Here is a 15,389-nt window from a genome sequence, read left to right on the forward strand (position 1 = left end):
TCCCTCGCTCACGGTCTCTCTCCTCTTTCACTGCTAAATATAAGGCCGGGCTTCCTGCTCTAACCTCTTCAACCCGGCCGTCGTCCCGACTCCGGCCATGTCATAAAGGGCGAAATGTTCCGTTGAAAATAGCAAGCTCACGGTGCTTCACGAACTGCATCGCAACAGGCTCGTAGATCAGCAATTCTCGGTGAAGAGATTTGGTGTAGTCAGTGGGTAAAATGAGGGGACCAAGAATTGGCCCCTGGGGGACTCCGGCTCTATACGTAAGTATATAGGGTTTAAAGGGACACTTCACCCTTTTTGCCAAATAATATATATCAATGACGTTTATAAGATTTAGAACACTTTACTGGCGTTATTTTTTGTGTAATCTCTGGGTTTAGATATTTTAGATTAACGGATGGCTCTGACGTCAGAGACACTCTTCCGTATTGCTACCGGACTACATTGTCTCCTCACACTGCAGCTAGACCAGCCCCAAAACACAGCCGTCACGGACACTGCGATTTGTTCCACCTACAACCTTCGTTGACCGCACCCCCACATGCGCATTTGTTATTGTGTTTGTGTCATGTCGCCGTCGTCAGCAGAGCAGCACCAGAGAGACGCGCTATGTTGCCACGAATCCCCCCCCCCCCCCAACTCTAGATTTATTATAATGATATGAAGTGACTTGCCATAAACCATCCATTAACTCCCCATTCATCCAATTTGCATCTGCTTGTATTAAACAACATTAAACTCACCAACATTGCAGCTGTAGGGAAAGCTTGAATATCCACTTTCAAACTGCAAAGCTTTTGTTTCATAAAAATCCACCGAATCTTTTTCCCACTCAGCTCTGCACTTAGTTTTTCTTCTTTTTTAGTTCTATCTCACTACTAGAACTTTCTGACTCTGAGGTAGATAAGATTTTTGGCTGTCAACAGCATCCATTTGTTTTTTCAATGTTGTGGACCCGGAGCGTGGTGAAATAGTTGCTAAGATACGATACTGCATAGTGATTGGCTCTGCTGCATGCCTATGAAGAGTACTGACCAATGAGCTGAGCCTAGCGCCCTTCCAGACACCAGGTTCCAGTGTCTTGCTTTCCTGTTCCTATAGCTCAGTCGGCTGCCCCTTCTTATTACTGCATGGGAGCGAGTGACTGAGAATCACCATAACGCGCTGTCATTTTTCCACGAGACAAAAATACGGGATTAAGTGCGTCCCGTATCGGTTCATTACGGGACAGGTCTTTTAGTTGCCAAATACGGTACGATCGTATCTTAGCAACTATTTCACCACGCTCCGGAATAGTTGCTGTTGACAGCCAAAAATCTTATCTACCTCAGAGTCAGAAAGTTCTAGTAGTGAGATAGAACTAAAAAAGAAGAAAAACTAAGTGCAGAGCTGAGTGGGAAAAAGATTCGGTGGATTTTTATGAAACAAAAGCTTTGCAGTTTGAAAGTGGATATTCAAGCTTTCCCTACAGCTGCAATGTTGGTGAGTTTAATGTTGTTTAATACAAGCAGATGCAAATTGGATGAATGGGGAGTTAATGGATGGTTTATGGCAAGTCACGTCATATCATTATAATAAATCTAGAGTTGGGGGGGGGGGATTCGTGGCAACATAGCGCGTCTCTCTGGTGCTGCTCTGCTGACGACGGCGACATGACACAAACACAATAACAAATGCGCATGTGGGGGTGCGGTCAACGAAGGTTGTAGGTGGAACAAATCGCAGTGTCCGTGACGGCTGTGTTTTGGGGCTGGTCTAGCTGCAGTGTGAGGAGACAATGTAGTCCGGTAGCAATACGGAAGAGTGTCTCTGACGTCAGAGCCATCCGTTAATCTAAAATATCTAAACCCAGAGATTACACAAAAAATAACGCCAGTAAAGTGTTCTAAATCTTATAAACGTCATTGATATATATTATTTGGCAAAAAGGGTGAAGTGTCCCTTTAAGTGCTTAACGTCTTGCACATTGAACTTCTTTTCAGATCTGTTTCCACAGCCACGGTGAGGCACAACCTCCATCTGTGATGTCGGCATGTGACAATTTATGGACGTGCGGCCGGATGGCAAATCGATAGCAATCCGAATGTAATTTGTTTTAGTGTAGCTGACACAACGTCCCTGTTCCCTGGACGCTGAACAAGAGTGTACATACATCACTGATGAAATCATGTGTACTCATTGAATTATACATCGTAGATCTGCGTGTTTTACATTTCCAGCAGATTATAAGACTACAGTTCTGCTAATAACCCAATGTAACCCTACTTCCACATACTCACGCGCACACACAATCTACACGTTTTCTGATCTCGTGTTTGGAAACTTCATGTTTTACCTCACTTATGCTTTTTCTTTGCACACGCACACGGTTGTTTTCCGTGCCTTGTGTCGTTTTGATTTAGCAACATTATGTTGACCTCCGTTAACACCCTGAGCGCACAGGACGAAGTTCACCGTCCTTTCAATTTGTTACACCCATCACCCAGGACGAAGATTGATAAAAAATACGGAGGTTATTGATATCAAAACCGATCGCATCGCTCCAGTGTCTGTTGCGCAACAGTGGGACGTCATCGAAAATGTCCCCCCCCCCCCTGTTTAGCCGAAGAGACCGAAAATCTTAAAACGTTAATAACACTTGATCTAAATCATAACATCTAATTCTAAGCAAAGATCATGTGTTAGACGGCCCACTGTGGTCCCGTCGCTAGTCGCGGTAGATTTAATCATACCTCCCGTTGTTGTCGATCGCCTCTAGAGTGTTTTGGCTACAACTAGCTGCTTCAGCCACATCCGGGATAACATCCGGTCCGTCGGTAAAAGTGCTCTGCTGCTATAATTCGCCAGGCGCTATGATTTAATGGATTAAATAACGCCGGGTGTTCGGGGTGTTAACACTTCTGATGACCAGGACGTCCACACACGTCTTATCAAATAAAACCACTGGGTGTTAAAGGACATGTTGGGGCACGTCTTACGGTCGTTATCGTTATATAAAATGGGAGTGCTATACCGTAAAATCTATTTTTTGGAAACAGCCGTTGCTAGGCAGCGCCTTGCTCAGCCCCTCCAGACCTGTTTCGTGTGCACCCATGACTTCCTTGTTTACGGCCGGACAAAAAGGGAACGCGGTTGTTTTCAGAATAAAGCCACTAGAGTGCCAAGCAGATGAGGGAGATTTTATTCTGAAAACAACCGCGTTCCCTTTGAAAGATTCCCCAGCACCAGAAGTGTTTATTATGTGTTGTATAGTTGGACTTTGAATAAGCCACCATTAGGGGTGTCCTTTCCCACCTGCAAATATCTGTTTAATCATGACATAATGTACTTTAACTGTATTTGTAGTGTGCGAATAAATAAACTAAAAAACACAACAAGTTCTGCTACTCTCAGTCTCACTGGTGTACACACACCAAACTGATTCCCACCAGTTTTCCTCTACACTGTCTTAGTTTCCTAGAGTCTGCCCACACTCAAAGCTCAGCTCGTCACACCACCCCAAACCTCTTCATGACAATGTGGTTGATTTTGTCGACTAATACTGTGACAATTTTTTTTCGTCGACTACCTTATTTTCACTGACGAAAGCTAAATGGAAACTTAATGAAGACTAAGCTATGATGACTAAAACTAAGTCTATATATATTTAAAATTTAATTTAATTTCAAATAAAAACTAGACTAAAATGTTAGGAAGGGGCTAGTGGACAAGAGATCCAGTAAAAGTCATTTTACACTTGGTTGCATGTAGAAAATAGCCGATCTACAAGCTAACAATGCGACGCATCGCGACGCGTTGTGAGCTTGTAGATCGGCTATTTTCAGCAAGTGTAAAATCAGTCATTACGACGGCATCAAAGCCCACCAAAATACATTTTAGTGGACTAAATCAACTGTAGATTTACTTTAGTCGACCAAAATCTTATGATATTTAGTCGACTAAAACTAGACTAACACTGAAGCATTCCAGGTGATTAAAATGTGACTAAAACTAAATGAAAACTATTCAAAAGACTATGACTAAAACTTTTGCTGTCAAAATCAACACTGGTGGAACAGGACATCCAAGACTGTAATTTAGGGTTGACTTTGAAACACGACACTGATTACCAACGTCGGTTAAAGTGTCTCTTGTCCCTTCGATGATATACGATATTACAAACTTCCAACTTGACGCATCATCAATGCTTTGTGAGTTCATTGCGTCCAATTTAATTATAACCTTTCCCCCTTTCCGCCATGCATCATTAGCCTGTGTGGGAGAGTCGACGACAAGGCCCTGGATGATCAACTTTGCTGGCCGTCACTCATGACAAAGACATAATACACGTCGTAACTCAAAGCAAACAACACAACAAAAGCTAATATAAGTTGTTTATAGGGCATAAATCCATTAGGACGCGCCCTGTTTTCTGTTTTTAAGAACTCTGTGGCTTTCACAAAGCTTTCATTCACAGTTTCCCAAACAAACCATCCTCCGGAGAGCCTTTTCCCAATGTCAGCCGTTTTCTCATAATTGGACTCGCTAGAGACGATTAATGAGCAGATCAAACGAGAGAACCAGAATTCTGGTGCGCAGCCATACCAGGTCACTGTATGGCCGTGACAGTTACAATGCAGAACAGAATATACAATGTGGACGTCAGTAATGTCATTATACAATGGAGATTGTTGCGTGCAACGCAAAGTTCAACTACTTCTTCTATCATTTTCATCTGCTCAAATATTTCATCTTCTCTGTATTACCAGTAATTTCTCCTTGATGCTCACTGAGTGCACTTGGGGACCTTACAGAAGCATCCAACTCTGGATGAGGAAAGGCTGAACATAAGACTGACTGACGCCCTCCAATCATAACATATCAAAACAGCCCATGTTTGTTCAGAGTCGAAAACCTGAACCCTGTGCCTCTCATTTGAGTGTGTGAATCCAAACCCTCTGTACCAAACAAACATGCTTTCATATCTCCCTGTGTGTGTGTGTGTGTGTGTGTGTGTGTGTGTGTGTGTGTGTGTGTACTTGTGAGGGCCAAATGTCCCCACAAAAAGAAGACGCGCTGTAAGACGCGACCCGACCCATTTCTGTCGTAGCCCCCACATTGTGGAACGCACTCCCCCTGCCACGTCAAACTGGGCCCCTCCATCAAGACTTTTAAATCACGCTTGAAGCCCCGACTTTAAACCTAAACTCTACGCTGCAGCGTAGTGAGTGTGTGTGTGTGTGTGTGTGTGTGTGTGTGTGTATGTGTGCGTGTGACTGTGTGTGTGTGGTCCTCACTTGTCCTCGTGTTCGTAGATGTTGAGGCCCAGCGCGTCCACTCCCAGCCACAGCTCTGTGCCTTTCTTGTTCTTGATCTCAAAGTAGTTGACGCCGTACATCTCCAGGTCCTGAGCGATCTTCAGGTACTCCATCATGGAGTCCTCTCTGCATGGGGAACGAAGGATGACAGACGATGATGAGGAGAAGGGCCCGCAGTGGTGGGGGGAAAAGTACTCAAAAGCTTTTTTACTTAAGTAAAAGTATCAATACTGCAATGTAGAACTACTTTGTTACGAATGAAAGTTCGTAATAGGCCTATCTCACAAAATGTCCCCGCCCCCTTAATACGCCCCCTTTCGGGGCTAGTGGTGATAGCGTGACGTCACTCCATAGACGCTACATGTTAACAGAGGTAATTTAAGAAGTCTACAACTTTTGTTTTCTCAAGGTAAGGTTTGTTCTATCTGTTCGAGCTGATTTACCATCTTGTTTGCTTCATAATAATATTGGTCTGTCACATTTTTACATTAGGAAATGTACTTAGATTCTCCAGAGAAAAAAACGTGTAAATGCTAATGTTAAATGACACCACTATCTACCAGAAGGGGGCGTGGAAAGGGGGCTGTGAGATAGGCCTATTCTAAATGTACTGGAGAAAATGTTGGTACTTTGGTACTGTAAAGTACCAAAAAGTAGAAAGTATTCTTTATGCGGAATGTCTCATTTCAAGTTTTCAAATGTATAAAAAAGAGCTTGTAGATCGGCCATTGGCCGTGTGTGTGTGTACCTGAGCATTCCTTTGTGTTCTTCGTGCCATGTCTGTATCCTCTCCTCCCACTGTTCCTTGGTCAGCTTATGTTGTTCCAGGACTCTGCAACACACACACACACACACACACACACACACACACACACACACACACACACACACACACACACACACACACACACACACACACACACACACACACACACACACACACACACACACACACACACACACACACACACACACACACACACACACACACACACACACACACACACACACACACACAGTAAGTAGCCTTGCCGAGCCATGAGGCCCATAGGGCAGGAGCCTATCTCCTGTTTCTGTAGCGTGAGGCAGCTTGATGTACAAGTACACCCCCTGGACATGACGCTAGTATGTCACAGGGACTTACCCCCAATCCAACCCTTGATGCTGAGTGTCAAGCAGGGAGGCACTGGGTCCCATTTTTAGAGTCTTTGGTATGACCCGGCCAGGGATTGAACCCCGACCTCCCAGTCGCAGGGCGGACACTCTTAACCACAAGGCCACACACACACTCTAAAACCCTGTGTTTCCCAAAACAGGGGCACCAAAGATCACAGATCACATAAGGCCTCGTAACTCCCTCCCACATCATGTAACATCCATCACAGTATTATTATTGGAACAAAATCTATTCCAGTCATTTGTTAACATGTCAGATAAACGTGTGTGTGAATGCGTGGCGTGACGTGCGTGTGCGCGCGCGTGTGTGCGTGTGTGTGTGCGTGCGCGCGTGTGAATGCATGACATGCGTGCGGCTCAGCTTTGTCAGATGTAAGGAGGGAGAGCTCCCAGGGAAAACGGTGACTCAACCCAAAAGATAGATCACATTTCCTACCAAGGAAATCACAGAACATTCCACAAGAGAATGAGACACATTCCGCGCGAGAGCGCGCGTGCGTGTGTGTCTGTGTGTGTGTGTGTGGGACGCATCAAACCGAAGACTATAGCCACAACTACTCTTTGTTTGAAGTTATGCAACACAGAAAACATAAAGAAAACACACTCATAAAGCAAATCATAACAAGCCCTGTTCGGGTCAAGACATGACCCGACTGTGTGCTCTTGTATTTGCTAGTATTGTATTTCTTGAAATTGTATTGCTAGTATTGTATTTCTGTCTTGTGAGGACAAAATGGACAGAAACTAAAATAAATACCAGAAGATGTGTTGCTGGGGCTCTTGTTTTCCCAATGGGCTACGCACGTGTGTGTGTGTGTGTGTGTGTGTGTGTGTGTGTGTGTGTGTGTGTGTGTGTGTGTGTGTGTGTGTGTGTGTGTGTGTGTGTGTGTGTGTGTGTGTGCATTAAATCAATGTGATTGGTGAAACAGCGTGAAAGACCTTTACTCCATGTGTGCGTGTAGTGCAGTGGTTTCCAAAGTTTTTAGCCTGTGACCCAAAATGAGAAATTTGACGTTTGCCCCGGGGACCCAAACTGGTGAAAATAGCAGATCTACAAGGTCATAACACGGCGACGAAGCGGCGTGTTGTGAGCTTGTAGATCTGCTATTTTCACTACTTCTAAAATATTTGTTTTTCTAATTTATGGAATTTTAGACGATTAAACGATTAAAAATAAATGTAGAAAACAAGGGACCCATACAAATGTTTCTGTGACCCACAAATGGGTCCCGAGCCACTGTCTGGGAACCAGTGGTGTAGTGTGTGTGTGTGTGTGTGTGTGTGTGTGTGTGTGTGTGTGTGTGTGTGTGTGTGTGTGTGTCGTACCTCTGTGGCAGCAGTCGGTCGTGGGCGAGGTATCCTGGCTTGTGGACGTCTTTGCTGTAGTCTGCGTACTTGGCTTGGACAGAGTAGGAGGCCAGCAGCACGGCCGTCTCGGGGGGACAGTAGTTCTCGTCGTTCAGAATGGCCTCTTTCACCTGGAGACCACCGATCGGGGTGGGTGGAGAGAGGGGTGACCACCGACCGGGCAGGTGGGGAGAGGGGTGGGGGTGGGGGGCAACCAGAGAAAAGACGGGGCCAGTCAATAACGGCAGACACCAGTGGTGGGGAAAAAGTACTCAATGTTTTTACTTAAGTAAAAGTACCAATACTGCAATGTAGAACTACTCCGTTTCAAGTAAAAGTCCGGAATTCAAAATGTGCTTGAGTAAAAGTACAAAAGTATCTGCATCAAAATGTACTTAAAAGTACCAAAGGTATAACGTACTCAATACAAGCTCTTTCAAAATGCCAATAACGACTAAAGGCAGGGCAATATATGTTAAAATGTAAAAAAAAAAGAATAGCAAAAATGCAAGCTCACAACAAGCTCATGGATTGGCTAAGATTGAGGCATTAGGTCAAAAACCACGTCATATTTGATTTAGACTTTTCCTGTGTGCGATGACATCGTCAGCGTCTAACGGACGGACAGCTCACCTGTAGGAAGAACAGTCTCTGCGTGATCTCCTGGATCAGTTCCTCTGAGACGTCCTCGGGGAAGAACTTGGCGCGGAACTTGAACTGAAGAGGGTTCTCCTTCTTCACGTCCTGCTGGGTGACCTGGTTAATAACAAAGACATCAATTGATTCCAGTTGTTCTCAACTGTTTTTGATCTCTGTCTGAATCACTCTGCCTAGCATATTTCAAACAATTCCCCAAGGACAGAGGACGTCGTACGCTTGTTAGTTCTGCTATTTTCGGTGTGTGACACTCGTTCCAACGGAGTATATCAAGGCCTTAATAGTCAGTTAGAACTTTTTTCACCCCACACACTATCCTCATTAGTTCAAACAATATTCTTACATATCTTACATATTGGGACTTATGACATTATTGTCTCCACCAGGCCAAAGGCATGGGGAGAGAGTATGTTTTGCACTCCGTCCGTGTGTGTGTCCGTGTGTCCGTCCGTCCTTCCGTCCGTCTGTTACCAGCTAATCTCCGGCACCGTTAACCCGGTCGATGCCAAACTTTGCACACACACTCCCTGGATGCCAACGATGAACCTCTGCCCCACATTTTCCAGAACGGCCTGTTATAGCACCACCATGAGGCAGCTTTTCACATGTTTTACCTAAAACTGCACCGATCTGCGTGAAACGTTGCATGCACACTCCCTAGAGGCCACGGACAAACCGTTGACCTGCATTTTCCGCATCTGCCTTTTATAGCGCCACCAGGAGGCCGACTTTTGTAAAACACATTTTTTGATATTACTCCTCCAGATTCTGTCCAAAAATCTCACAAATCGTTACACACTATCTCTATGGTCATGTGCTCAAGTCGGATCTGTCCGATATTTCATATTCCATCCTAATTGGCTATAATTAGCTTTCACAGTTTGCAAGATTGCCCCGTTTTGAACAAAAGCCTCAAATCATGAACGCAGCATGCAATTTACGTGAAATCTTTCACACATTTTCTTACTAGGCTGAGGAATATATCCCACCCTTTTCACATTGGCCTGTTATAGCGCCACCAACAGGTTGATTTTTGCAAAACACATTTTTGGAACAAAATGCCTAAAAAACATGTTTATATTAATCCTAAACATTTTGCCAAACATCTCACACAGTCCTATCCTCCTGGTGGAGACCTGTGCCCAGAAGGGCACTTTTTCTAGTTTAAACATGCTGTTGATACGATTAGGTTTAACAAAAAGAAGATCCCACATGGACCATCTGTACTTTTGTGGTAATTTGCCGGTCCGTGGGCCACAGGTTGAGAAACCGTGATTTAATGCATTGGGTGATTGTGATTGATTTGATTAATTCAATCAATCAGAGCAACCTTCACAGAAAAAAACAGTTAATCAATAACCTGATCAATTGAACTGTATTCTGGACCACAGCTATGTCCTAATTAGTCCATAAGACAGAGATGCCATGTAATTCTCAAATGGAAAGCGTCTCATGACTCATGAGCAAGAAGACATTGGCAAACAATGTCACAGACCCCCATTTGATAACATTTTGGGAACACATTAAAAGTCTCAAGTGTTTATTTAAATTGATTCTAAGCCATCTTCTTTCAAGATTTTTCAAAAATGTTCAAAAAGATGAACAAGCTCGCAGCTTTGAGTTTTGAATAGCCAACGCTAAAATCTAATTTGACACAGATTTGAATGGATTAACTCTGAAAAGTGTACATTTGTACACTCTCAGAGTTACATCGGTCCATGTGGGTACACCTGACCCAACGACGTTGAGAATCAATGACTTAAATCAACCAATCAGACTGTCGATCACGACCCACGTCGTGATCTTGAAAACCAACCTATCAGAGTCGGCGCCTGTTCTTCTAATTATTCGAGGTCCGACAAAGCAACGACACCAGGATCAATAAATCAATCACACAGTTTCACAGGAGCGTTGCAAGGAGTCAAGTGGCAGATCCGAGGTTGAAGCTTCCATTCAATGTCTACTAAGACAACAGGCGTCGCGACACGTTGTGAATAGGGATGGGAATTATCGATTCATTAATTCATTTATAATTTATACGTTTTGATAACCTTATCGATCGATTAACCGGTTAGTTGATAAGCAGCGTTTTTTCTATCGGAGAATCTTAATTTTGACAATATACAGAAAGAATACAAGGCATGTTAATATTCTATGGAATTGACCATTTGATTGGGGGGGGGGGGGGGGGGGGTAAGCATTATGTTATACTTTAGCTATTGAAAAATAGCAGATCTACAAGCTCGTAGTGCCGCGCTACGAGCTTGTAGGTCTGCTAATTTTGAAAAATCGCGAAAATGTGGCGCAAATCTTTGAAAATATATTCTTTCAGAGCGAAGTCAGCAAAGGTTTTTTAACTCAAATCGTTGCTTCTGGGGGCGTCCCTGGAACAACATCTTTTCAGATGGGGGTCCACGGCCAAATACAGATAATTCTGGGGACCCTTGACATGAAATATTGAGCACCACTGATATAGAAACATAGGTATTTCAGAAAACTGTCAGGATTTAGAAGACATTTTTTTAATTTTGATGTCAGGTCTAAATGGGTTAAGTGGTAGTAAATGGTGCACTTTTACTGACAGAATATCTGTAGTTGCTGGCAGGTCAGTTATAGAGTTGGGATCCAGAGGAATCGGATCCAACATTTGAGGAACCAGAATCACATTTGGAGGAACCGTTTCCGCAACAGGTTTATTATCACACCGTCAGAGCTGGTAGTATGTGGACTTCACATCTACTATACAATTACAATACTGGCGTTGATTTATTTATTTCAAGGACTCCTATAACTCTGAGTGTGTACAAATGGAACCATATGGGTCCTTTTGGAACCCCTATAGGAATCGTTAAAGTCCTAGAGGATTTGGCCTTATGCGGCATACGATATGCCCTTCAAAAGATGAGATGCCCAGAGGCCGCAGTGACCTTGATGCCCCACCTGCACTGCAATCAGATGATAACACCGTTATCTCCTCTGCCTCATTCCTCTCAATGTAGCTTTCAGACACCAGTGTCTTTGTTTTGTTAGGATTCTCTGAATTCTTAACTGTCCCCGAGTCCCCCGTTCAATCCAATCCAGTGACTCTACAGGGAGGTCTTTTTTGATCGAGAAGTTGATTACAAATATTGGTAATTTGTCATTTTGAGAACTAAACATTATTATAATATTTAACATTTACTTCATGTATAGCCTACCACATATTAACAACAAAATCATTCTTAACCCCTGAATTCAATATTTCAGTAAGTAGACCTTTGTACCGTAATGTTTTTACACAACACCAGAGGCCAAGTGGCCTTGAAGCTTGATCCTTTGGTCCTCCAAAATGAGGACCCCAAAGAAATCTGACATTGTAAAAAGCCGCCCTATTCGGGCGCCACTGGTCGGTCTCCGCTTAACAGTCAAACATAAACTAGCGAGGTCGTGTTGACCTGGGGATGGAGAGGTACTGCATGTGCCGAGAGATATAACAGCATGTACTGTACCATCTAATCACTAGTCATTAGCAGAGCTAATTAGCACCCTTGTGCAGTATGTGAACATAATGTATGATGACAAGCTGGGACGGTACAGAATATAGCTACAGTGTGTGTGTGTGTGTGTACCACACAAACACACACACACAGAATAGTTTCCACTGACTAGAGCCCCCCTTGTTAAAATAAATCCTGTCATAGATCACTCTGACAGCCTAACATGGGTCCAGCATGGCTGTGTGGAACGCCTCCCCACACACACACACACACACACCACACACACACACACACACACACACACACACAGTTGCAGTAGTTAAAAACAAGGGGAATTTTCAGTACCACCTCCTCAATCTCACAAACGCACACGCGCATGCATGCGTTTACAGTACTCCGGGGCGAGGGGAATTCTATGACACACACACAGCTGGCTTCAGACGGTCACAGTACACACAGTGACACCCGGAGTGTCCATTTGACTCGATACTGTGTAAAAACACACGTGATTTCATACGGCTGTGGGGGGGGCTGGAGGGCGTGGTTGTCAGGAAGTCTGTGACCATATATAGTGCCCTCAGAGACTACTGGAGAAAAGGACAGACTTGGTTGTTACAGAAAGACAATAGAGTGTCTCAATGTGGGGTCTGTCCTTGGGGGGGGTTCCAGGGGGTTCCCAGCTAAATGATTCACAGTTTAGGAACCAAATGGACACTTATGGGAGCCCTCATACAAGGTTTCTTCGACTATGCATGCACCTCTTGGTACCACAGCACCGCAAAGGCCATTAAAACAAGGCTCCAGACTTCCCAAAAAAACAAACTGGTCAAGCTACTACTTGGCCTTACTCCCAGAACCCACCTCACCCCTGCCCATTTTGATAAGCTGGAATGGCTTAGGGTTGACGACAGAGTACAGCAACTTGCAATGGGCCTGGTCTACAAGATTCTCTACACACCACCAACATACCCATGTACCTGTCAACTCAAAATAATGACAACCCTTAATGCTGCCCTTCCTGTTTTTCATACGTCTTTAAATGTTCTGATGAATTGAAAATGGAGGACCCTGATGGAAAACAAGTCTTAGTGCTTTTCGGTTTCATCCTCGTGGCAGTTTTTGCATTGACTTGTGCTTTCATTTGAAATGTACCCAGTCTACATACTGTGAATACAAATTTCAATCAGATTAATCAATCAATGGGTCCATTTGGTTCCATTCGTACACTCTCAAGAGTTAAATCATTAAGATTTCACAATGTAGACTGGTGTCCCAGAGATATAAAATTCTTGTATCAAGTGGGGGTCCATGGTCTAATCATCTAATCAAATGCATAACAAAACTGGGGGTTGAGAACGGAAAGAGAGAGATACACAGTATAAGAGTGGCGAGGAAGAGTCATGGAGAGGAGGAGAATATAAAGGAGTGAAAGACAGAAAGACAAGAGCGGAGGAGGAAGGGAGGTGAAGAACAGAGAAAGACATTCATTAGAAAGAGAGCTAGAGAGAACAGTGGAGGGAGAAGACAAGAGACGTATAGAGCGTACCAAAATCTCCTTGAGGGGGGCGTCAACTAGGGCATTCACTTCTAGTCATTTTTACTAGTTGCCTAGTTTACTAGTTGTTTAACTACCTATTATGTAAAAAATAAAATAGATTTTTTTTTAAAAAACTAACTTTTTTTTGTCTTTTTTTTTTGGGAAATAAATATTTGTACATTGAAAAACTGTGTACATGGTGACTATAACTATAATCTACCTGATCTTGAGGCCTACAAAATCGGGAAAAAAATAAAAAAAATACAAAAAATTATTATTATTATTATTTATTTATTTTCTTATCAACTAGTCAACTAGTACCAACAAGGTCGACTAGTGGATTTACTAGTCGACTAGTAAACTAGTCGACTAGTTGCTTAATGCCCTAGCGTCAACATATGTGTCACGTGGTAGCGGCCGCCATACTTCTGGGATTGTCTGGTTTGTTTACACAGTGAGCGACAAACCGTGTGCGTTTTTTTTTTTAACACCAGAGGGAGTTCAACAAACGACGTGCAACCATTCTCACATCACAGTGGTGCTTGTAAGGTATTTCGAGCACGACGTTTTTTCTTCCGTTCTGGTGTTGGCTCACAGTGTTGTCGCCAGGAACGAGCTCAATGTTTACAAAAACAGACCACCGTCACTCTATTCTGAATCATGTGGGCTACAGTTTAAATCCCACAAAAATGGCGCCGCTAGCTTTTCAGACACCGCCCTCCTTTTGGTGACGTACACGTTTTTACAAACTAAAGAGGGATGTGGGGGGGAGAGAGAACGAGAGAGAAAGGGGGAAAAGAGAAAGAACGCGAAAGAGAGCAAGAACATTAGTGCTCATTTAAACCCTGAGGATGTTTCAGTGTACAAGTGAGAGAGGTGATTAGTATTACCTTCTTGTTGAGCTTGAGCCATGTGTGGTATCCTTTGCTGTCTGTATACTGCAGGCCAAAGAACCACACCTCCCGAAGGCCCACGGTCTTCACCACCTAGGCAGAACACACACACATTGCATTGACTTACATTACATTCCCTATTGCAAAACAACATCCCAATCTATCTTAACCAGTGGTGGATTTTTGTACATTTGAAAACTTGAAATGGGACATTCTGCACATGGAGTACTTTTACTTTTGGAATTTAAGTACATTTTGAGGCCAACACTTTACTTTTACTCAGGGAAATGTTGAATTCCAGGACTTGTACTTGTAACGGAGTAGTATTGAGCGCGTGCGTGCGTGCGTGCGTGCGTGCGTGCGTGCGTGCGTGCGTGCGTGCGTGCGTGCGTGCAACTCAGCAGGGCTGGATAATAAATAATTCAATCGCAATACTACTTAAACTGCAACATTTTTGCCAACTCCGAAACCACAGCATGCACTAAATACCTCAGAGAAGCTACATCGTTCTGCAAAATGTCAGGTCTACACAGATGAGATTACACACTCACTGGGAGAATAACAAGTCATTTTCATTCAGACTGGTGTTCACGATCAAAATGCAACACCCTACCTAGAATTAGATATGAGACTCTGCAGCTCACCAAAGACAAAGGAGGTATGACATTACCTAGCATTACCAAGCCTGAGAGAATATTTCAATGCAGCACAAATCAAGACCATTAACATGGTGGTGTAATACAGAATATGTCACGAAATGGAAGGAAATTGAAATGGAATTTGAAGGATGCCAGAGCTATATATGAGCTATATATGAAATTGGAGAAAGATCTGGATCCAATCACAAAATGTACAATTGAAATATGGAATGGAATACAATAGTTAAAAAAATACAAATTGGAAAAGGAAAGAAAATGTCTTAGTTGGCTCAACTTGGCTGGCATATGATTCACGTTTCAAACCGGGAATCTATGACATTAGGCAGTAAGTACGGTGATAG

The 15,389-nt window shown here is 43.4% G+C and overlaps 1 protein-coding gene across 2 annotated transcripts in view; it reads right to left on the minus strand.

Annotated features, from left to right (window-relative positions):
• The window catches only part of LOC306917340 (radixin-like), a 45,089-nt gene that overhangs the window by 12,533 nt on the left and 17,167 nt on the right, over positions 1-15,389 (minus strand). For both annotated transcript variants that reach the window (XM_079495518.1, XM_079495519.1), the window contains exons 4-8: positions 14,387-14,482; positions 8,460-8,582; positions 7,806-7,957; positions 6,052-6,135; positions 5,283-5,429 (exon numbers count right to left, since the gene is read on the minus strand). In XM_079495518.1, coding sequence (XP_079351644.1) covers positions 5,283-5,429; positions 6,052-6,135; positions 7,806-7,957; positions 8,460-8,582; positions 14,387-14,482 — 602 coding nt within the window. The remainder of the gene's footprint in view (positions 1-5,282; positions 5,430-6,051; positions 6,136-7,805; positions 7,958-8,459; positions 8,583-14,386; positions 14,483-15,389) is intronic.

Source organism: Electrona antarctica (genome assembly GCF_951216825.1).
Source record: "Electrona antarctica genome assembly, chromosome: 24".
Taxonomy (NCBI): Eukaryota; Metazoa; Chordata; class Actinopteri; order Myctophiformes; family Myctophidae; genus Electrona; species Electrona antarctica.